The sequence below is a fragment of the Erpetoichthys calabaricus genome, chromosome 8 (genome assembly GCF_900747795.2).
Source record: "Erpetoichthys calabaricus chromosome 8, fErpCal1.3, whole genome shotgun sequence".
Lineage (NCBI taxonomy): Eukaryota > Metazoa > Chordata > Cladistia > Polypteriformes > Polypteridae > Erpetoichthys > Erpetoichthys calabaricus.
This window is the reverse complement of record NC_041401.2, coordinates 42,953,321-42,975,337: the sequence shown is the minus strand read 5'-3', so window position 1 is coordinate 42,975,337 and position 22,017 is coordinate 42,953,321. Positions and strand designations below refer to the sequence as shown.

Here is a 22,017-nt window from a genome sequence, read left to right as displayed (position 1 = left end):
TACCGTACTTATTTTCCATGTTGTTCATATATGCATCTATATTAAAATTACTCAGTTCAGCCACATGAGTTAGTTAACATGAATTTCTTGTGAACATACACCAGATCAGAGCAGAACAAACCTGTAAATTTATGAACTTCAGGTACTTCTGCATAGTACAAAAAACTACAGGAAAACTGCTTCATACCGTACAGCCTACCAAATAAACTTAAGTAGATCACCATGCAAGTATAAGGCATCATTGGCTGTTTTTTGTTTATTTACAGTTTAAAATGTGGTGAAATGCTTAATACTTAATCACTTTTCATATATTGGTCATTCACAGTTAACACATCTTAAATTGTGAGTTTGAAAATGTGTTCTTTCTGCAAATCTGTTCATATTATCAGTGAATGTTGTAAACAAGTAATATACATTTCTAGTATTTGTTGACAGTAGCTTTTTCTATATTATAGCTAAGTTAATGTACTCTGTGGCAGTAAAGTGAAAGGATTTGTTTCATTGGTTTAAAAAAAAAAGAAAATACATGATATACTGGGAAGGAAACAATGCTAATTGCTTTGATGAATGTTTGTACAAACACATCTAAAAATAAATACAAACCTATGCTTGTTATACTTTGTATAAAAATGGTGAACATGGAAAATCACAATATAACTTTGTGATGTCAACAACCTGAAAAAAGAAATGAAGTGTAAACATTTTTTTACAGTAAGATCTAATATTTCTTTCCAAACTATAAAATATACCACATATCTCTATATATAAAATAATATTTTTGTGTACCTCCTTCAGCCTATGTTTCTAAGAAGCTTGAAACACTAGAACAACATCACCATGAATATGTGAAGGTACTGTGTTATCTTTATAACAAATATTTATTTTCAGATAAAAAGTATGTTCTAAGCATTTATACCTTTGCACAGTTAATTAAAATGTTATACATTTAAATAATACTATGGAAAAGTTAGTTCTTTAATGGCTTGCTACAACACTCCTCTTAACACTATATGATGTGCAGACAGATTTGCAATTTTATCATTAGTTCTGTAAGTTGCAACTATGCAGACAATTTGTTGCTTCTATTGTGTATGTTTCGATTGTTTTAAATTAAAATCATAATTAATGCATCACAATTAAGTTAGACTTATGTTATAAGTTACTTAATATATAAGAGATGATTGAATGGCACAAATCCTAAATATGAATTTGAATATAATTGTTTTATTCTATTAGTAGTATTTTCTTAATCAAATTTAGAATTTCCATATTATTTTAAAAATCAAAACTCAAATATTATTTAGATATGTCTGTATAAGCACAAATAAGCATACACTCTAACCAGCTTTATTATTTCACCTTATTACACTGTATTGTTTAACAAAAAGAGCAGCATATTACTGCTGAGAAAGTTTTCCTCTTAAATATTCAACTTGAAATAATTCTTGTGTTTGTCATGATTTTATTATTGTAGCTTAAGGACCATCCTTTAGACAGAAAATCCTATATGGTGAAGCAGGATGATCAGTTGGTTGTGAACAAAATTATCACTGAAGGAGAAGTAAGTTTAAAAATACATGAACAATTAAAACGTTTCATGGGACTAGAAGCACTTTGCAGTGTTTTCTGTAACTAACCACAAGAACTGAGAACTGAATTACTAATAAAGGTCTTTGTGATTATAAATATCAAATTAAAATATATGACAATCTATGTAACATGCAAACTAACACATATTTTTGAAAATATTTTGTACTTGTATGCATAAGTGACATATACTAGTTGTATCTCATCTAGACAATATGAGGTATGTTTCCTGCCTTGCGCCCTGTGTTGGTTGAGATTGGCGCCAGCAGACCCCTGTGACCCTGTAGTTAGGATATAGCGTGATCTCTATCATTTCTGCTCAGACAGGCCCTCTGTCTCACTATTACCAATGCTCCTGCCTGTTGCCATTCCAAGGAACTGATCACACACACTATGTTCCACTCCCTAGTGATCCCAGGACTCTCACACTTGCATGTGGACCAGTGTGGTGTTCACTTTTCCAAGTAGGTCTTATGTAGGACATTTGTCTTTGCCAGCTGCTTGACATATGGACATCCACTCACATGTATACCATCCATCTATCATTTATAATGCTTGCTTAATTTAGGTCAGTGTTGTGAGGGGATTAAGCATAGCAGTGTATTACTAGGCACAAACCAGACCTAAACATTATGGGCTACACAGGTTCACTTTAGAAGCACCAGTTAATCAAAGTACCAGGAGAAAAATACAATACTTATCCTTTATTTCCGGCCCTGGGCGTGGTTAAATCTCTTTCTCGCAGGACGTATAACACTGCTTGCTTTGTGAAAGGGGGGTGGCTGAACACATGCTAAGGAGATGCCTTCGGATCATCTGCTGTCTTTCTGCTGCTGCTGGCGAGCTGCCTGCTCTGTTTGTCGCGCTGTGCGTCAATCATTTAAAAGTCTGTACAGTAGCTGTCCTTTTGCCACTTCGCGTCTCTGCCGCTCATGTTCTGAAGGGGGTTGGGGGTTCTGAACACACGCTAAGGAGATGCTCTCGGATCATCTGATGACTTGCTGCAGCTGCTGCTGGCAAGCTGTGTGTTCTGCTTGTCGTTTTTTTAAGAGCTGGGAGCACATGAAGGTGCCTGCCAAAAGCATTTCAACAACTGCTAGGTTAGATGTCGATGAACTTGTTTTAAATGTTGTCTCACTGCCTTGTTAAAGTGTCTCTTGCGGGACATCAGATTGTCTTCCGAAAAGATCACGTCTCGTTTCCCTAGTCTCCCTCTCAAGATTTTTTTTTTTATAATAGAGAGATACTTTTACAGTTTGAATATTTTACATATTTGCACCTGCCAAATGCTATGCATAAATTAGCCTTGAGAAGAATAGAATATTAAGCGAATCATTTCTCAGTCTCCTGTCTGAAATGTAATCATCTGTGTTTGATGTCCTTTAGAAGGTTATGAGACACGTTTTCACATTTCCATGGAACTCTATGGAGGGATTTGTGTCGGAGGCCTCTAATCTACTAATTTTAAGGGTTCTTGCTAAAAGACAGACTGTTCCTACGGACATGCTTTTTCTTGCCTTTGATCCTGAAACCCATCTCTGCTCATCTTCTTATGTAAGTTTTGTTTTATATTTAGTTTTTTAGCAATGCATGGATAGAACCACTTTTTCTTAAATGCATTTGTAAGTTGGTGTTTACAATGTGACATGCTGTATAATATAAACATCTGTTGTTTGCATACTTTAGTAGGAAATTGTGATATAATGATTTTTGCATATCTAAACCATTAAATATAAAAAATAAACTATTATTAAATAATTTGTTTTATTTTTGGGTATGTTAGAGGGAACTGGGCACTAGGAACCAAATGATTGGAAACAATATGGTTGAGGTATTTGGGATTGAAAGAACAATCAATTCAGAACAAGATATATCTAGCACATGGCACTGCTTCTTCCTCTCAGATGGGTGAGTATTATTTTTGGTTTCCTACTACATTGTTATTATTATCATGTATAAAAATTATTAATACTACATTGCTCTTCCATGCAAGCAGCACTCTCTGAATATACAGTAAACTAGGGGGCTGTGCCCCCTGCTCGCTTCGCTCGCCAACACCCAAGCAGTTCCTACGTGTTAGTCATTTCCCGGATCTGCCGCTTGCAACGAATTGTGCTGTGCTTTTGGATAAACATGAATATCAACTCTGTCTTTGATATCTCCATCTTTCAAAACTATTGTCACTGACAATTTGTCACTTGTTGGTTTATTATATATGCGAGCGTGATCTTTAGGATTCATATAGAAATCCAAGAAAACTTCTTTTACCGTGTTTTTCAGATAAATTTCATGTAAAGTGAGATACTTTTGGACGTATGGATTTGTATACATTATTGACTGTAGAATTTCTAATACGTCCAATCATTTAACTCTTTCGATTCTAACCACCGAATTGTGGTTTCTTTGAAATTAAACTTATAGTAGCTTTAATTGTTGCGGGACCACAGAGTCTCATAGAGCATGGTCCTGAACCATGTAAATCTACATTTTGAGCATTGAATGATGCTAACGCAAACAGATTATTGTAGATTCAGATATTTTGCCTGTAGTGTTTGTGGATTTCACTTTCACCAAATAACAAATCTTTTATTTCTCGCTTCATTGGGAAGAAACACTACTTTTCCCTGATGGCAACACGACTATTTACAAGTCTCCGACTTAAACTTTAAAGCCGAACAATATCTACATACTTCTGTCATATCACCATGTCCATATATTCGATCTCTTTTTGCTGTTCTGTTATTTCACCAAGTAATAATTTCCGTTTGTTAGTGCTAATGCGATCTTGACTATCAGTTTTTTGAGAGTTTCGAATTTTAGTACTTTCATAATCTCTAATTTGCTCTGCATGTGTATCGCGCCATCATTTTTGAACCTCTTTAAAATGTTCTACTTCGTCTTCTACTCTTTGTCTTTTCCTCTTCTACTCTTTGTGTTTTATTTCCACCCCCGCTTGGACCTATTAGGTTTTCAATTCATCTCTTGGCACAAAGTCTCCTCTCACGGGACTTGAAATTATCTCTCTGAAAATGTCTCGTCTCGTCACTCTGATAAAGTCTCATCTTGTTGCAAGATTTTTTTATATAATAGAGAGATATCTCTTTGATGTCACAGTATGAATAAGCACACATACCTATTTGTTTTTTAGTGTGTTTGCATATTATGCAAAACCATCTATTGCAATTGCTATGTCTGTCTATCTGTATAAAACAACTTGGCTCCCAGTGGACTGATTTTGTTGAAATTTGACACACATACTCTTCACTGTTTAAGTTTCATTGAGATAGCTCAAATACCATACCATACCATACCATTTTTATTTGTTAAGCGCTTAAAAACACAGCATTACAACTGACCGAAGCGCTGTACAGTTAAAACAAGCAAGACTAAAAGCAAAATATTAAAAACAAACATTAAGAGAGAATTAAAACAGAGACACTAAAAACAGGTCAGGGGACCCAATAAAACAGAGAAAGCAAGTGGAAATAAGACAGGTTAAGAATTAAAAGCCAATGTGAAGAAGTGCGTTTTTAGGTGTGATTTGAATGTGGCGACTGAAGTGGCTTGCCTAACCACTAAAGGTAAGGAGTTCCAGAGCCTGGGTGCACAGACGGAAAAAGCCCTTTCACCATGAACTTTAAAATGTGCCTTGGGAACGGTTAGGAGCAGCTGATCTTCGGATCTAAGAACACAAGGGGGATTGTGACGATGGAGCAAGACACTCAAGTAGGCAGGGGCTAGACCATTTAGTGCCTTATAGGTTAAGAGGAGTATCTTAAAATCAATTCTGAAGCTAACCGGCAGCCAGTGTAGGGTTTTTAAAATCGGTGTAATGTGTTGGCCTCTGCTGCTTCCAGTTAAAAGCCTTGCAGCCGCATTTTGAACCAATTGGAGTCTAGAAAGAGTGGCTTTACTAATACCATATAGGCAGGAATTAGAATAGTCGAGCCGGGACGTAATGAATGCATGGATTACTGATTCCAGGAGGTGGTAAGGCAGAATTGGTTTGAGTTTGGCAATTCGCCTGAGATGGAAAAAGCAGGATTTTACTGTGCTGTTGACTTGAGCATCCATTTTCAGGACCATATCCATTTTGATTCCAAGATTGGAAACAGACGAAGTTACTGGAATGGGAAGAAAGTCGAGGCCAAGGGGTAGGGTCTGTTTGCGGTCAGGACTAAAAACAATGACCTCGGTTTTTGAATCGTTCAGGTGAAGGAAGTTTACAGCCAGCCAGTCCTTAATGTCAGATAAGCAGTCGAGAAGAGGTTTAGTGGAGTCAGTGCGCTGTACAATTTTTTGAAATTTCAAAATCACCCACTGAACCCAAACTCATTCATCTTAAAAGATCAGATACAGATTAATTTGCAGTTTCAAATTTACCTTGAGAGGGGTCACTAAAACTTGTATATTTTGTATAAAAAACAAAAATTGACCTATCTTGAAATGAATCTGAGAGCGAAGGAATTATATAAGTATTGCTCTGTAAGCACAGAATAAACAAATAGATTAAACTATACTTTATTTGACCACAGAAAAAAATTAAAATTTAACAGGAGCTTGTGAAGAAAAACAAAAAAAAACATTAATACTGTTGGAAAATTGTGCTTTTAAAGTATGCTAAATACGGTACATAATATTTAAGTTGTGTATTTTATTTCAATATGTTTTCATCTCAGAATTATTTACATAATGACTCAACTTGTGAGCTCAGAGCTTATATGAGAAATATTCTCATTAGGTTATTAATATTAATAAAGTAGTTTTCCAAGAGTGTCAAATTTGGGACTAGATAAAATTCTGGGGTGTATGCAAAATAGATATGGACAGGAATTCTCGGAAAATAAGTATAAAATTGTTAAAAGAGTGGCATTGTTTATTAGAATGTATATGTTTCAGCTTAGATAAAGTGACCAGTGTGTGTTTGCTGGTAAGAATATGCGGAAAGAAAAAAACTTAATTAACAGTCAATCAGACCGTGGAAAAATATCAGTTGTCCCAGTTTTTTGACTGATACAAAAATTTCATAACATGGCTAGCATGACACTATGAATTCAAAGGATTTTACAAATAAGCATTGATGAGGAGGAGAGAGAGCGAAACAACTGCCAAAGAGAAGACAACTTGGTCAAATCTTGACACCTATAGACCACCTCTCCGCTCCCAAGCATCACACTTGGCTTACAAAAATGAAGGCTGTAACAACCAAGGCCACAACTACCTGACACAAAGCTTGCTGTGTAGCCCTGATCTGAATTGTTCAGGTTGTATGTTTTCACGTCTAACATTTACACCTGGCTTCTCCTTCACATAAGCATACTTAATGATTGAAATACTGTAGTTTGAGTATTGCTTTGTTCAAGTTGTTCTGTTATTTACTGACATTCAGCAATGACTGATGATTGTTAATGAAATGAACTGTGTCCATTTAGATTGCATACTGTCAGGGGCAGCAGTTAGCCCTTGACTTCTGGTAGATTGTGTAGACCTTTCAAAGGTAGTCATCAGGATACAAAAGCCGACAGGAGTAGTGGTTTCTGACTTTTGCTGGGGTATTCTGAAGTGTAGCCCTTTCACAGGAAGTAATCTGAAGATGGATTGACATGTAAGCAAATCCCAGCAGGGACACCTGGTGAGAGGAGAGGCTTCTAGCCTAGGCCAGAGTTGAGATATCCTTGCTTTATATTAGTGCTTATCTATGCTGAGTGAATCTTGAATAGATAATTTTTGATTGAGATATTTGACTACAAGTTCCAGTTTTACCACTATTACCACCTCAGAGGTTAAAGTGCCTTTCGTGAACACTTTTACACCACAAAACAAAAACAAACAACACCTCCCTCCCAAAACACACATAATAACTTCTGGCTTGGATAATAGAGAGCTGTTGCTGTCAATAACAGGATTATGGGTGGGAGAAAGATGAAGTCTTCCATGCTCAGTTTATATTACAGGTTTATATTTAAACTTATTAACATTTTAATAGAGCAGGTACAGCTTGTAGTGTTCATGAATGGAACAGGCTGATTGACATTTGCTTCAATGTAATTTATTACCCTGGGCAGTAATACAGTATGGATGTTTTGTCCTCAGTATTTATACAGTGGAACCTCGGTTCACGAACGTCTCGGAACACGTACAAATTGGTTTACGACCAAAAAGTTTGCCATACTTTTGCATCTGTTCACGACCACACACTCGGTATACGAATAAGCCAGTTTCCCTTTCGGTTTGTACGTGTTCAGTCTCTCCCTGTGCATTTCCTGTGCAGCGAGCAAGAGAGAGAGAGCGAGAGAGCGCGACACACACGAGAGAGAGAGACACACACACATAGGCAGCGCGAGAGAGAGAGAGACACACACACACACACAGGCAGCGCGAGAGAGAGAGACACACACACACACACAGGCACCGCGAGAGAGAGAGAGACACACACACAGGCACCGCGAGAGAGAGAGACACACACACACACACACACACAGGCAGCGCGAGAGAGAGACGCACACAGGCAGCGCAAGAGAGAGAGAGACACAGACACACAGGCAGCGCAAGAGAGAGAGCTGGACGCATAAGGTAGAGAAGGCAGTTAAAGAATGCACTGGGCTTGATTTTGTTTTCACTTTTGTTTACAGCGATCGGTTCGTAGCGTGCATTGTTGCAATGTTACTTTTCTTGGTGATTTATTAAATTACGGATTTTTTCAAATGTTCATTTTTTTCCCTGTGCTTAAAACTCATTAAAAAAAAAGTGTTTTTAGCCAGCGGTTGGTAGCGCTATAGCGCGAACTATTGCAGTGTTAGTTTTCTCTGTTCAAGGTTTTCTCAGTGTTATTCAATGTTTTTACATTTAGTTTACTATTACACTATCCATTGAATTTACATACAATCCTATGGGGGAAATTACTTCGGTTCACAACCAAATAGGGTTACGGCCAGAGTTTTGGAACAAATTATGGTCGTGAACTGAGGTTCCACTGTATTACCCTAAAAAAAGCCTCACGGCTACATTATCTATATATAATGATTCAGTATTTGTCTGACATTAGAAATTAGCAGCAAAGCTCCAGACCTGCTCTCCATCATGGGCTGAAGCAGCCAACTTTTTGTTATCCCTTCATGTATATCTTTCAAAACTGTTACATTTATGAAATTTTAACTATAGTTGGACAGAAGCCTGCCATAACCATCAGCTAACAAAAGGAACTTCAATCAATACCATTTTTTCATAACTTAAATTGGAATCTGTTACTGTATCTGTTGGCAAGATGGCAGTGCGTGTAGATGCTGCAGCTGCTCCAGGTCCAAAGAATTTGGTGCAAAATGTGTTAAATGTTGACTCTCATGTGTATTGTACTGCATACATTATGTGGAAAACCTACTGTTAATATACAATGCTTTACAACAGTGATCACTGCTCAGCATACAATATTACCCCAGCCTTGGCATTCTGCGAAGATCAGGCTGAGAGAACATGGTTTCATGTGATACAGCTGTCAAATGAAACATCCACCACCACTGAAACAATGTGAACAGAAACGGAAGCAAGGTAAAAAAGCTGGTGTCCAAATCAGAATAGAAGAAAATCCAATCAGGCTAGTGCTCTTTCCTATCCTGCTTTCAAATACTCGCTCATTGGACAACAAGATGGACAACCCCAGGGGTCAATGGATAACCCAGCAAAAGATGAGGGACAAGTGACTACTTTCCAGTGCTGGAATGTCTAACTGTAAAGTACCGTCCTTTTTCCTTGACATGGGAGTTTGTTTACAAAGTCATGCATCCTGGTGCTTTTTAGAATTGTGGGTTGAGATTTTAATCACGTAAACTTGAAGATGGTTGTTCGTAACTTTTATCAACACAGGAACGTTCAAACCTGATGGAGAGAAAACAAACTGGAACTTATATTTACAAACTCATGATACTTACAAAGCCGTAACCATCTTAGTTTTTCTGGTCATGTTACCAAACACTGAATGAATGGTTCAAACCAAATCGCATACGGATCAAGGTATAGCCAGTGGGTGCTGTTTTAGCCCTTGCAAGACAGGTTTGATCACATAGATTGGGCCATGTTTAAACAGCTGCCACCTATGGTCATCAGATCAACTTAGAGGAGTATTCATTATCAGTCATGGACTATGTTAACAAGTGTATAGATAATGTGACTGTCTCAAAATATCACCAGAACATGCCAATCAGAAACCATAAGTGACATTTTTAAAATGCACTGTTAAAAGCCCATAATGCAACCTTTAGGTCAGGTGACAAGGTAGGCTCCAGGACAGCGAGGGCTGAGAACAAATCTACCTCTCGGCATCAAAGCAGCTAAGCAATAATATGACAAGAAAATCCACAGCCATTTTCAGGACACCAGAAACACATGGCACATGTGGCAGAGAATCCAAGTCATTACATACTATAACACCATACCACCTGTCTGTGGTGGAGATGCCTCCCTTCCAGATGTTGTAAACATCTTCTACGTTCAGTTTGATAGTCTGAATGACATACTTGCATGGAAGTCCATCCCTTCTCAGGAAGAACAGGTACTGTGCTTGTCTATTGCTGACTTGAAAGTTAACCCATGCAAAGCTACTGAACAAGAGAATATACCTGGCTGAGTGCTAAGGGAATGTGCAAAACAGCTGATGGATATCTTTACAGACAAATTCAACACTTCCCTGAGGCAGGTAATCATCCCAAAGTGTGTCAAAATTACCACCATTATACCCATGCCGAAATAGTTCTCTGTCCTCTGCCCTATAGTAGTCACATCTGTCATCAAGAAGTCCTTTAAGAGGCTAGTTTTGGGCCACTTGAAAGCCAGAGTTCTCACATCACATGACCCTCTCTAATTTGCCTATTGACTGAACCATTCCACCGAAGATGCCATATGGTCTACTCTTCATCTGGCCCTGTCTCATCTGGACAAAAGAGACACTTATGCTATAATGCTTTTCATTGGCTTCAGTTCAGTTTTCAACACCAGTATCCTTCTGAAGCTCATGGGGAAGTTGGGTGTGCTAGGCTACAACACTTTCCTATGCAACTGGATCCTGAACTTCTTGATAGACAGACCTCAAACAGTCTGCATCAGAAACACCATCTCCAGTACCATCACGCTGAATGCAACCATCTCTGCCCAGGGCTGTGTACTCAGCCCACTTCTGTTCACTCTGCTGACCCACGATTGTACAGCTGCGTACAGCTCTAACACCATCATTACGCTTCCGCAAAACACAATGGTGGGTGGGGGGGTCTCATCAGCAATGGGAATGAGTCAGCTTACAGAAAGGAGATGCAAAGATTGGAGGACTGGTGCAAGTGCTATAATCTGTCTCTTAATGTGGACAAGATGAAAGAGGAGATGACTGTTGACTTCTGGAAGGCCCAAGCTGTCCACACCCCAGTACACATTGAGGCCTCTGTGGTGGAATTGGTCAAGAGCACTAAATTCTTTGGTGTGCAGCTAGCAGCTGAGCTTACCTGGTCAATTAACATTACCTTCATAACCAAGAAGGTGCAGCAAAAACCTCCGCTTCCTTTGGCAGCTGAAGAAGACAAGTCTACCTCCCCCCATTCTCACCACATTCTACAGGGGCACCATCAAGAGTGCTTTGACCAGTTGCATCACTGTCTGGTTTGGGAACTTCTGTGTTTCTCACCGCAAGGTTGTACAATGGACAGTACACACAGCAGAAAACATCATTAGGATCTCTCTGCCCTCCGTTAAACACGTCTTTATAAAGCGTTGCAATGACAAAGCCTATAGCATTGTGTGGAACTGCTCCCACCCCTCCCATGTTCTCTTTGTCCCACTTCCATCTGGCAGAAGGTATTGTAGAATCAGAACTAGTTCTGCCAGGTTCTTCAACAGCTTCTACCGCTTGGCTGTCTGGACTCTGAACTCTCTGCTGTCCCCATCCCTCAGATCTGCTCCTAGTAGCTTATTTATATGCAGTACATTTGTTACACTTCATTTGGCTGTTTTTTATTATTAGATGTTGTAACTATTTATTGCTATCTTTTTCAAATTGTTACTATCTATTCACTTACCTATTATTTATTTATCTATCTATTTGTATTGTATTGTATTGACCCCCTTCTTTTGACACCCACTGCATGCCCAACTTACCTGGAAAGGGGTGTCTCTTTGAACTGCCTTTCCCAAGGTTTCTTCATTTACCCTACAAGGTTTTTTTTTGGGGGGAGTTTTTCCTTGTCTTCTTAGAGAGTCAGGGCTGGGGGGCTGTCAAGAGGCAGGGCCTGTTAAAGCCCTTTGCGGCACTTCTTGTGTGATTTTGGGCTACACAAAAATAAATTGTATTGTATTGTATTGTATTTATAGTGCAGTATACTTCTTTAGTGGTCTTATATAGGGTGGGGCATAAGGATCTCCCATATTTTGAAGGGATATAAAAATGAACAAAGCTATCTAAAAAAAATTATATATATTTCTGAAAAGTACATAAAATCAGTTTTGTTTTAATGGGTTTTGCGGTCATTGTTGGCAATACATTGCTGAAGACGTTCCCAGAAGTTCTCCATCACTCTCCGGATCATCTCAGGCAGAATGGCGTCAATTTCCTATCTGATCCTTTCCCTCAAATCTTCAAGAGATCGAGGACAATGTTTGAAAACCTTTTCCTTTAGGTATCTCCAAAGGAAAAAGTCACATGGGCTTAAATTTGGTGACTGTGCTGGCCACCCCACATGTCCCCTTAAAGAGATCAGATGCCCAGGGAACATTTCCCACAACACTCCAAGCGAATGTCTTGCTGTGTGAGCTGTGGCCCCATCCTGTTGAAACCACATATGTTCTGTCCTAGGTCTGTCAGGTGATTTTCTTTTCAGTGTGGACCCAGTTGCCCGAATGTTAGAAATCCAGATGCATTTCGACCGAGCGCAAAGCGTGTACGAAACGCTGTTTGCATTGCTATCACAGAACGGTTGTTCTCATAATACGCTTGAACAACAAAGCCCCCATGTTCACCGGTCCAACTCATGATGGGTACTAAAAACAGTAGAGCCTAACCTACCGAATGAGACCTACCCCACCTCTGTACCCCAACTACAGCCCGCACAGTTCTCCCTCAAAATGTGGGAGATCTTTATGCCCCACCATGTACATAAACATAGGACCTGGGGAACATTGTTTCGTGCCACTGCACAAAAAAATGTAAAAAATGACAACTAAGGCATCAAATATACCTGAATGTTACACCATGTGCACATTTTCAAACTTGTGAATTCTTGAACAATATTATATCATTTTCAGTTATAAACTGAGTGTTAAACATTTTAGTTTATATTAATTATTAATTTAAAATAAAACATTACAGTATCTGTGTCTTCTGATTATTAAACATATCACAGCTTCAAAAATGGTAAAAAAAAAGGCTCAAATTTTAAGAAACAGCTTCATACATAAAATCTGTTAGTATACATTAAATAAGTATAACTGGGAAACAAAAGTTTAATAGCTGACAAACATTAATCTATATTTAATATTAAGATATTTTATATGTTGTGTTATACTATACAAATGTTTGTTGTGGACAAACTGATAAATATGAGGAAATTTCACCTGTTCTGCTTAATAAACAGTATCTTTGTTTGCCTAGGCCAAGGAAAATGTACTTCTGTAGTATTTGATGAGGCATTACAATCCACATTAGTGTGTGAGTGGTTCATTTCCTTCCTTAGGAGAAGAGAAAAATGATAAGGTTATAATCAGAAGTTATGGCTGACCGCATCTATCACATAATTTACAATTTACTTTAGAAGCAGATGGAGCCAGTTCATTCCAGGAAAAGAATAATTGAATGTTCACATAATAAGCTTGTATCATCCTGTTCCAAGAGGTCAGATTTCCCCTGCCCTGAATGAGAAGTCCTCAAATAACTAATTAGTCTCTAAGGGCACCGCTACAGAATAGACTTTCCTTTATCTGTTTGGATTGAACTTTCCAGTAATTGTTGCAAAATAATATTTTTTTTTTCTAGAATTGTTTGAAAATTCGGAGTGATCTTTCTGTATGTAATACATTTTAGCTTTAGACTTATAAATAACATAAAAGTTATATTATTACGATTGCTATTTCCTTTTCCCCAACTAATTAATACATATGATTTTGAATTTTCAAAGAAAATTATTCACAAAAAGGAATTTTTTGAACTTTTAATAAAAAAAGTGCTGTTTTGCTCAAATACTTGATTAGATGTTAAGTTTATGTACACATTATTTACAAAACAACTTTTATCTGTGATGGTAAAGGCTTGCTAGCTTTTTCCTAATTAATTTAGAGGCAGGAAATATGCTTTCTAATCTTAGTTTTTTGAGCACACTGTGGATTAGCGATTCCTAAATCAGAGGCAATTTACTCTAATTTAATGCAACCTAATGTGTTGTTTCTCTGTGATTATCAGATTCAATTGAATACACTCATGTGTTAAGAGATGATTCATTAAGTTTAACAAAAAATATTTTTGCATGCAGCAAAGATCATAAGGTGCTTCATAAACAATAGAAAATATTAAGAAAGACGTTCAGAATGTACAGTACATTTTAGCAACTTCAATAGGACAAATGTACTGCTGTGAAACAATCTTAATATAATATTCTCAGACTTACCTAATCCAATTCAGGGTCATGGTGGGCTAGAGCCTATCCTGGAAGCCCTGGGTTCAAGGCAAGATACAGTCATGGATAGGACTCCATTCTATAGCAGGGTCACAAAACAAACATCTTTGATAAATTATAAGAATAGCAAAATACATGCTATGCAGAATAAATATCAATTGACAAGAACAAGAAGGAAAACAATTCATGGTAATTAATGAAGAATTTCATTAAAGATAGGCATCCATTTGTAAGTAACTGGCTGGAATAAAATCATCCAGATCTGGGAAGCACTGTGGTACACAAACTCTGCTACTGAATAATATCTGTATAGATTTGCCAGACCAATGGCATCTATTTCCTTTTTCCTTTTAAAACCAGTTTAAAATAATTTTTCTTGCAGACCAATAAAGGCTACCTTTATTTTATATACAATAATCCCTCCTCGATCGCGGGGGTTGCGTTCCAGAACCCCCTGCGAAAGGTGAAAATCCGCAAAGTAGAAGCCATATGTTTATATGGTTATTTTTATATTGTCATGCTTGGGTCACAGATTTGCACAGAAACACAGGAGGTTGTAGAGAGACAGGAACGTTATTCAAACACTGCAAACAAACATTTGTCTCTTTTTCAAAAGTTTAAACTGTGCTCCATGACAAGACAGAGATGACGTCTCACAATTAAAAGAATGCAAACATATCGTCCTCTTCAAAGGAGTGTGAGTCAGGAGCAGAGAATGGCAGAGAGAGAGAGAAAAAAGCAAACAAAAATCAATAGGGCTGTTTGGCTTTTAAGTATGCGAAGCACCGCCGGACAAAGCAGCTGCAAGGAAGAGAGCAATGTGAAGGTAGTCTTTCAGCATTTTTTAGAGGAGCGTCCGTATCCTTAGGCCAGTGTGCGAACAGTCCCCTTTCTCACACCCCCTCCGTCAGGAGCAGAGAATTTCAGAGCAAGAGAGAGAGAAAAGTAAACAATCAAAGATCAATACGTGCTGTTTGATCTTTTAAGTATGCGAAGCACCGTGCAGGAAGCATATCGCTTGACAAAGCAGCCATATGTAAGCCCAGGAAGGATGGCAGCAATGTGAAGGTAATCTTTCAGCGTTTTTTGAGGAGCAGCCGTATCCTCTAGGGGTGCGAACAGCCCCCGTGCTCACAATATATTTGAGGAGTTTTATTTAATACGTAATACGCACTCTGGTTGGGTTGCTTCTCAGCCATCTGCCAATAGCGTCCCTTGTATAAAATCAACTGGGCAAACCAACTGAGGAAGCATGTACCAGAAATTAAAAGACCCATTGTCTGCAGAAATCCGTGAACAAGCAAAAAATCTGCGATATATATTTAAATATGCTTACATATAAAATCTGTGATAGAGTGAAGCCGCAAAAGTTGAAGTGTGATATAGCGAGGGATTACTGTACTGTATATATAATGAAAGTGATAACTTTTCTTTTTTCAGGCATCTAGCAAGCAGAGTGCAAGTTGGATCTCCTGTGACAATGAAGCTTTTAGTGCTACCATCATTAATACAAAAAGGTACACTTTCTATCATTGTAACCCGAATCAGGCTCTTGGTAGCATAGTGGTCCACCTGGTACAATCTGTCTACATTATGGCATAGTTTACATATTATCCCTATGTTCATGTAGGTTTCTAATCAAAGTGGATTAAAGAAATACTTCACTCAAAAGTGATATTTTTTGATATGCTAGTTACCCCATGTAGTTTGTAGTGCTTGCCAAAAAAAATTAACCTCATGTTTTCATGCAGAATGGAAAGAAAAAAGTTTATGATATAATAGAACCCTATGGTGACCAGTTCTTTACAATGGTAAACAATGTGATAACAACAATGTCAAGGGAAAGAAGAAGAAAAAATATCCCACGTAATCTACATGTCAGTTATTCATATGTAAAACACATGCTTTTTTGCAAAAATGTTCTTAACTATTTACTTCTGGAATCATCAGCACACATCATAAACACAAACATAAAGCCTCACAGGATGCTTCTTTTTGGATTGAAGACCTACCTCATCCCATCATTTGTTGGTCATGAGTCCCGTCTTCAATTCAAAAAGCCAATCCCACGAGGCTTTAGATTTATGTTTATGATGTGCACTGATTATTCTGAAAGTAACTATTTAACAGTAGCAGAAAAGCTTGCATTTTGAATGTTTTAAACATACAATTAGATAACCAAAATGTGATTTATGTGACGTGAGTTATGCGATATTTTTTTCTCCAATCCACTATTTCACATTGTTTGCCTTTGTGCAGCATATTTTCACTACTAGCTTTTGTCATAAACTTTTTTTCTCTCAATTCTACATGAAAACTTGACAAAAGCACATTTTCTTGTCCACCACTACAAAGTATATAGAATAAGTAAAATATTTTAAAAAATATCCCTTTTGTGTGGAGTATTCCTTTAACGGGTTAAATCACCCCATCTTGAGTGACTATACAGATTGTGCACTCTGCAACGGAGTGGCTTTCCATCTAGGACCAGCTTCTGCCTTATGACCCACACTACATAGAAGAGCACTAGATCTGGGCAAAGTTGTAGTGGCTTGGCAGGACATGGATAAACACATACAAGTAAAATAAGTAAATAAGAGAGGACAAAACCCTTTTTATTAATTGGCTATACAGTACAATCTAATATTTGGGACACAGCATAAAACAAAAGATTTTTTTCAGATGCATCACTGGTGTTGTGCAATGTATGATGTTATGTATGATATCAAACTAGAAAAATATTCCTGCAGTTTTTTTTACTTTTGACATTTGGGAAATGCCTGAAATTCCTGTGGTTTTTAAAGCAATTTTTATTATTTGGATTAGAGTTTTTCACACATGGCCAAATCTTAATTTTAAGAGTCATCAGAGTCAGTAAAAACAAGTTTGGAGCTTCAGAACATATCATGTTATTACCAGACACTTCAGAATGTAAATGTATGAATTCTTTAAAAACCAAGTGTAAAAGTAACTCCTTATTAAACACCTAGGTTGCCTTTTGTCATGGTTCTATTGAGGTCATGTTAGAATAAGACTGAGAAAGAACACAAACAGTGCCTGGCCCTCTACAAAAGATTAATCAAAGCTTACAATCATTCAGAATGGACCAGCTGTATCTGTATATTTTTTACATACTGGTTCTTTCTCATTTAAAACTAAGGTCAAGCACTCTGACAGTGTATGACATATAATAAAGAAAAGCATGAACTTAAGTTTTTATTATAGTTCCACCTCTCACCATATAAATAGGAACCTCTTGTTGTATGTGTTAAAATATGCAGTGCCTATAAAAAGTATTTATCCCCTTGGAAGTTCTCACATTTTACTGTTACAAAACAGATTTATAATTTGTTTTACATTGATAAACAGATAAAGTCTCTTTAATGTCAGAATAAAAACAGATCACTGGAAACTGGTTTAAATTAATTACAAATATGAAGCATAAAATAACTAATTGAACAGCTATTTTTCTCTTTTGATATAATACACCTAAATCATCAGATGAGCAGCTTTAGCAGTCACAGAATTAATTCAATGGAGATCACCTGTCCTGGTCAAGGGGTTTCAATTGATTATAGTACAAATGCACCTTACCTGGAAGGTCCAACTTTTGGTGAGTCAGTATGGTGGCCTAACCTACACAATACAGACAAATGAACACCCCAAATAATACCATGAACAGGTGATTGAAAAGCACAAGACAAGAAATGGAGACAAGAAATATCCAAGTCACTGAATATCTCTTGGAGTACAGTTAAATCAATTATTAAGAAGTGGAAAGAGTCTGGTACAGCTACATATATCCTTCCGTCAAACTTCAGCAACACTAAAACACATCCTGGTGGGCTGCAAGATGATACACCTAGTGGCACAACTGGGTATTATGGTGTCTTGGAGCAGTGCTGGCAAGGTGTTGAATAAATATCAATGCACTTCCTCTCCCTTTATCCCACTGTCCAGAAATAAAGTTTGTCTGGAAAGGTGAGGGTCATGCCAGACTCGTCAGATCAAGACCAGACAGTAGGCAGCTTGGTGGGGCGTGTGATTGGAAGATGGTGGCAGACTTAGACCAGAGGCTTTGCTTTCCAGCTGAAATCACGACAACCAACCTCAGAGCAGACCTTGAGCTATGGTCAGCCTTACTCCAGTACACTTACATTATTGAGCTTACAGTGCCCCGGGAGGATGCAGTAGAGGAGGCTTATGAGTGCAAGTAGCTGAGGTATGCTGATCTTGTTGCCAATGTGCAACAACATGGCTGGAAAGCAAAGATCTTGAGGTGTCATGGGCCTATCCATGAAACAGTGAGAAAAGAGGTTGCCTACTTGAAAACCCAGAGGATACCACCACTCACTTGACCATCTTGTAGAGTTGAGTTGAAGGAGCGATTCTACCAAAGGACAACACTGGAACTGTTGCTGCTTGCATCATCAAAGGCTAGAACAGCACAGAAGACAATCTTGCAGAGTCTAGGTAGCATATCTTAGGTATACAATAAAGGGATAGTAACATCCAGTCCTATACAACAAATCTGCCCAGAGCAGGCAGGCCTCAAAAGCTGAGTGATCACGCAAGAAGAAGACTAGTGAGGAAAGCCACCAAGTGACTTATGACAAGGCCTGGAGTGGCTGAGAAAGAGTCCACATCTCAATCCAATTGAGAATTTATGGCTGGACTTCAAAAAGGCTGTTCACTCAGGATCCTCCAATGCAACATGACAGAGTTTCAGCAGTTTTGCAAAGAAGAATGGGGAAATTTGGCAATGTCGGGGTGTGCAAAGCTGAAAGAGACCTGTGCACACAGATTGAAGGCTTTTATGGCAGCCAAAGATTCATCCACTAAATGCTGACTTAATGGGTGTGAATAGTTACGCAGTCAAGTCTTGTGCGTTTTATGTTTGTAATCCGTTTAGAGTACTTTGCAGAGATCTGTTTTCACTTAAAGATTCTTTTTTTGCTGATTTGTGTCAAAAAGTCAGATTAAATCCACTGTAATTCAGTGTTGTATAAAAATAAAATGTGAAAACCTCCAAGGGGTTGAATACTTTTTACAGACACTGTGTGTCTCCTTACAGGTTTTTCTAAGTATTGCTTTGGTGAGGCATGCACTGGTTACTTTCTTCTACCAGCAGTGTTAAATTGGGTGTTCATCGCTGTTCATGCACTAGACAATGATGTAGCAAACATTTCTGTGAACCCCTTGGGCAATGCTCTAAAAGAATTTCACACATTATTAAATGCATAAGAATTTACTGCCGTGACCTTTGTTCCCTGGCTTGTTGCAACAAGGCTGGCAACTCACATCTTCCCAAGCTCAGCTGGTCACATATTTGTTACACTTTAACATATTTTTAAGGCAAAGGAAATTGTGATTAGTCCTGTCAGCACAAGCACAATAAAGCTTTCAACAATGCTGGAAAAAGGCATTTGGTGTTTTCTCCTTTGCATATCATCATTTAAGAGGGAAGTATTTTGCTATAAATTACGAACATCATCTCATCACATACTGGACTTAAATGATATATATATATATATATATATATATATATATATATATATATATATATATATATATATATATTAATCTTTCAGAAAAGGACATGTCCATTATTTTAGGGTCATTGCTCTCTTCCATTTGAATCTTAGTGTATTTATTACTAAAAATCTGATCTCACATATCCACCTTAATAATGTGATGCATAGTAAGTGCAGCACCTCAAGTGGAAAAGAACATCAAGAGACACTAAGGTTGCTGGTGCATAACTTTGGCATATAAATCTGTTGAAGATAAAGTAGTTCTGTAACTTACAATGGAAGTATTCTTTCCTATTCTCATAGACGAAGAGAACGATAAACCTGCTTTTGAAAAGAAGCCACTTGTTTGGGAAGAAGACGTGCAACTGTATTCAAGGTTTCTTGATAGAAAGGTAACTGTATCTAGTAGTAGTCTTTTTAACAGTATGTTATGATTTGATCATTTTCATTTATAATATAGCCATATAATGTTCTTTGATTACATGTAAAAGCTGCTGATAAAAAATGTTACACTTTTGCAGGAGGAGCTAAAGGCGAGCCATGCTGTGTATCTTAGACATCATCCTGAACTGAAAGCACTAATGGCAGACTTCCTTCAGTTTCTGTTGCTCAGAAAACCAGCAGACATTTTCATCTTTGCTGCTGATTATTTTGCCCCCTTTTCTTCACAGAAGTATCCTGAACTTTCAGATAAGTCGTCTAGAATTGCCAGTACAGTAACTGAAAATGCACAAGAACTGTAAAACAAGAAGTGAATAAAAAATGTCTAAAGGGCTTGCATATATACATGTATTAAGTGGAATTTTAACTTACTGTACATATTTAATTTTGAGTGTGCTGAATGTATTTAATGGTGCATAGAGAGTATAAAATCTTACTTAAGGCATTTTAACCTATCCTAACAATCTCCATTTTATGAAATAAATGTATTTGACTTGGGTTGTTTAATGAATTTGTTACATTTCTATTATAAAGTCAATAATATTTATATAAATATGAACACTGGAATGATGCACATGGCACATTGATTTTGCACATAAGCTCAAGGACACTTTTATTTTCCTTTCCTGTTTTCTTGCAGCTCCTATTCCAATTCATGTTGTTCCTGCTCTTGAGGTCATTGGGTATGCTGCCAAAACAACCAACCTGCAAGATTTCTGGAATTTGTCCTCGTCTTCTCCTCACAGAGGCCATCCCCTTGGTACCTGTGTCTCTCACTCTCTACCGATTGCTCCCTGCCTCTGGGCCTTACTGCTCCCCTCTAAACCTCCTCATCAGGACTAGGGGATATCCATCAAGAAGCCCACTTTATTCATGCGCTTGCATCAGAGCAGTCAACAGGTGGAAGAAGACAACTGTGCAGCTCAACCGTGTGTTTGGCTGGTATGTTACTATTGCAGGACAAACCCCTTTCTCTTTGGCATAGCACATGTGGCTTACAGCTGCATCCCCTGCACTGACAATTTAGCTGAATCACATATGCCACACTGGGCCTGTCTTTAGAACATGTATTTTAGTTCTGAATCACAGTTGAATGACGCTGGTACTGGCTAAGTGTCTGTCCTTTGATTGTAGATTTGACTTTCTTTACAGCTTGCCCTCCTCAACAGCACCTATGTGGCTGTGAGGCCTGTGACTTAGTGTTATACCATTTACCACCATAGTCCATGAGCAAGGTAATTACAGCTTGACCATTGCCAACCTTGATGGACAAAACTTTGCACAAATTATCAACCAAAATGTTGGGCTTAGGTGCACTCAAGAAACCAACAGTAAAATCTGCTGTCCCTCTTCTGTGACCTGTCGTAAGTAAGTACAAGTTCAGTGCACTTTACTAGCTTTATCTTGTGATCTACAACAGAACTGCTATTGCTTAGGGTATGGCCGTGACAAAGGCTAGAGAGCAAGTGGCACAAGCCAACATAAAAACAGTGCTTTCATCTCTCTGAAAGAAGGAGTTGCTTGATCACCAACCCTCAGCAGACATATTTTTATACTTGCAGAAGAAGACCTCTGTGTGTAAAACCCCCAGAACTGTAACTGCCGTACAGACCGCAATGACAAGGCACGACCAATGCCAAGGTTGAGACGCCAACCCCTCAACCAAATCCCTTAAGACTACAAGAAAAGAAAACGGAATGAGCATGTTGCTTATGCTTTTGTTTCAGAGATCGTATTGTTTGTAAATTAGTACTAAGGGTAAAAGGAATGTATGAAAATATTTATTTCTGGTTATTGGAGTTATTGTAACTGAA

General features: G+C 37.9%; 2 protein-coding genes across 2 annotated transcripts in view; both read left to right on the top strand.

The window, feature by feature from the left end:
- Nucleotides 1–20,515, top strand: part of LOC114655470 (ciliogenesis-associated TTC17-interacting protein) — a 31,841-nt gene extending 11,326 nt beyond the window's left edge. The window contains exons 4-10 of the mRNA XM_028806489.2: nucleotides 796–851; nucleotides 1,475–1,561; nucleotides 2,974–3,141; nucleotides 3,371–3,495; nucleotides 15,669–15,745; nucleotides 20,066–20,154; nucleotides 20,284–20,515. Coding sequence (XP_028662322.1) covers nucleotides 796–851; nucleotides 1,475–1,561; nucleotides 2,974–3,141; nucleotides 3,371–3,495; nucleotides 15,669–15,745; nucleotides 20,066–20,154; nucleotides 20,284–20,505 — 824 coding nt within the window. The 3' untranslated portion in view covers nucleotides 20,506–20,515. The remainder of the gene's footprint in view (nucleotides 1–795; nucleotides 852–1,474; nucleotides 1,562–2,973; nucleotides 3,142–3,370; nucleotides 3,496–15,668; nucleotides 15,746–20,065; nucleotides 20,155–20,283) is intronic.
- A 554-nt stretch (nucleotides 20,516–21,069) lies between these two features.
- LOC127528982 (ciliogenesis-associated TTC17-interacting protein-like) overlaps nucleotides 21,070–22,017 on the top strand; it is a 34,596-nt gene continuing 33,648 nt past the window's right edge. Inside the window, exon 1 of the mRNA XM_051931023.1 lies at nucleotides 21,070–21,145. Coding sequence (XP_051786983.1) covers nucleotides 21,077–21,145 — 69 coding nt within the window. The 5' untranslated portion in view covers nucleotides 21,070–21,076. The remainder of the gene's footprint in view (nucleotides 21,146–22,017) is intronic.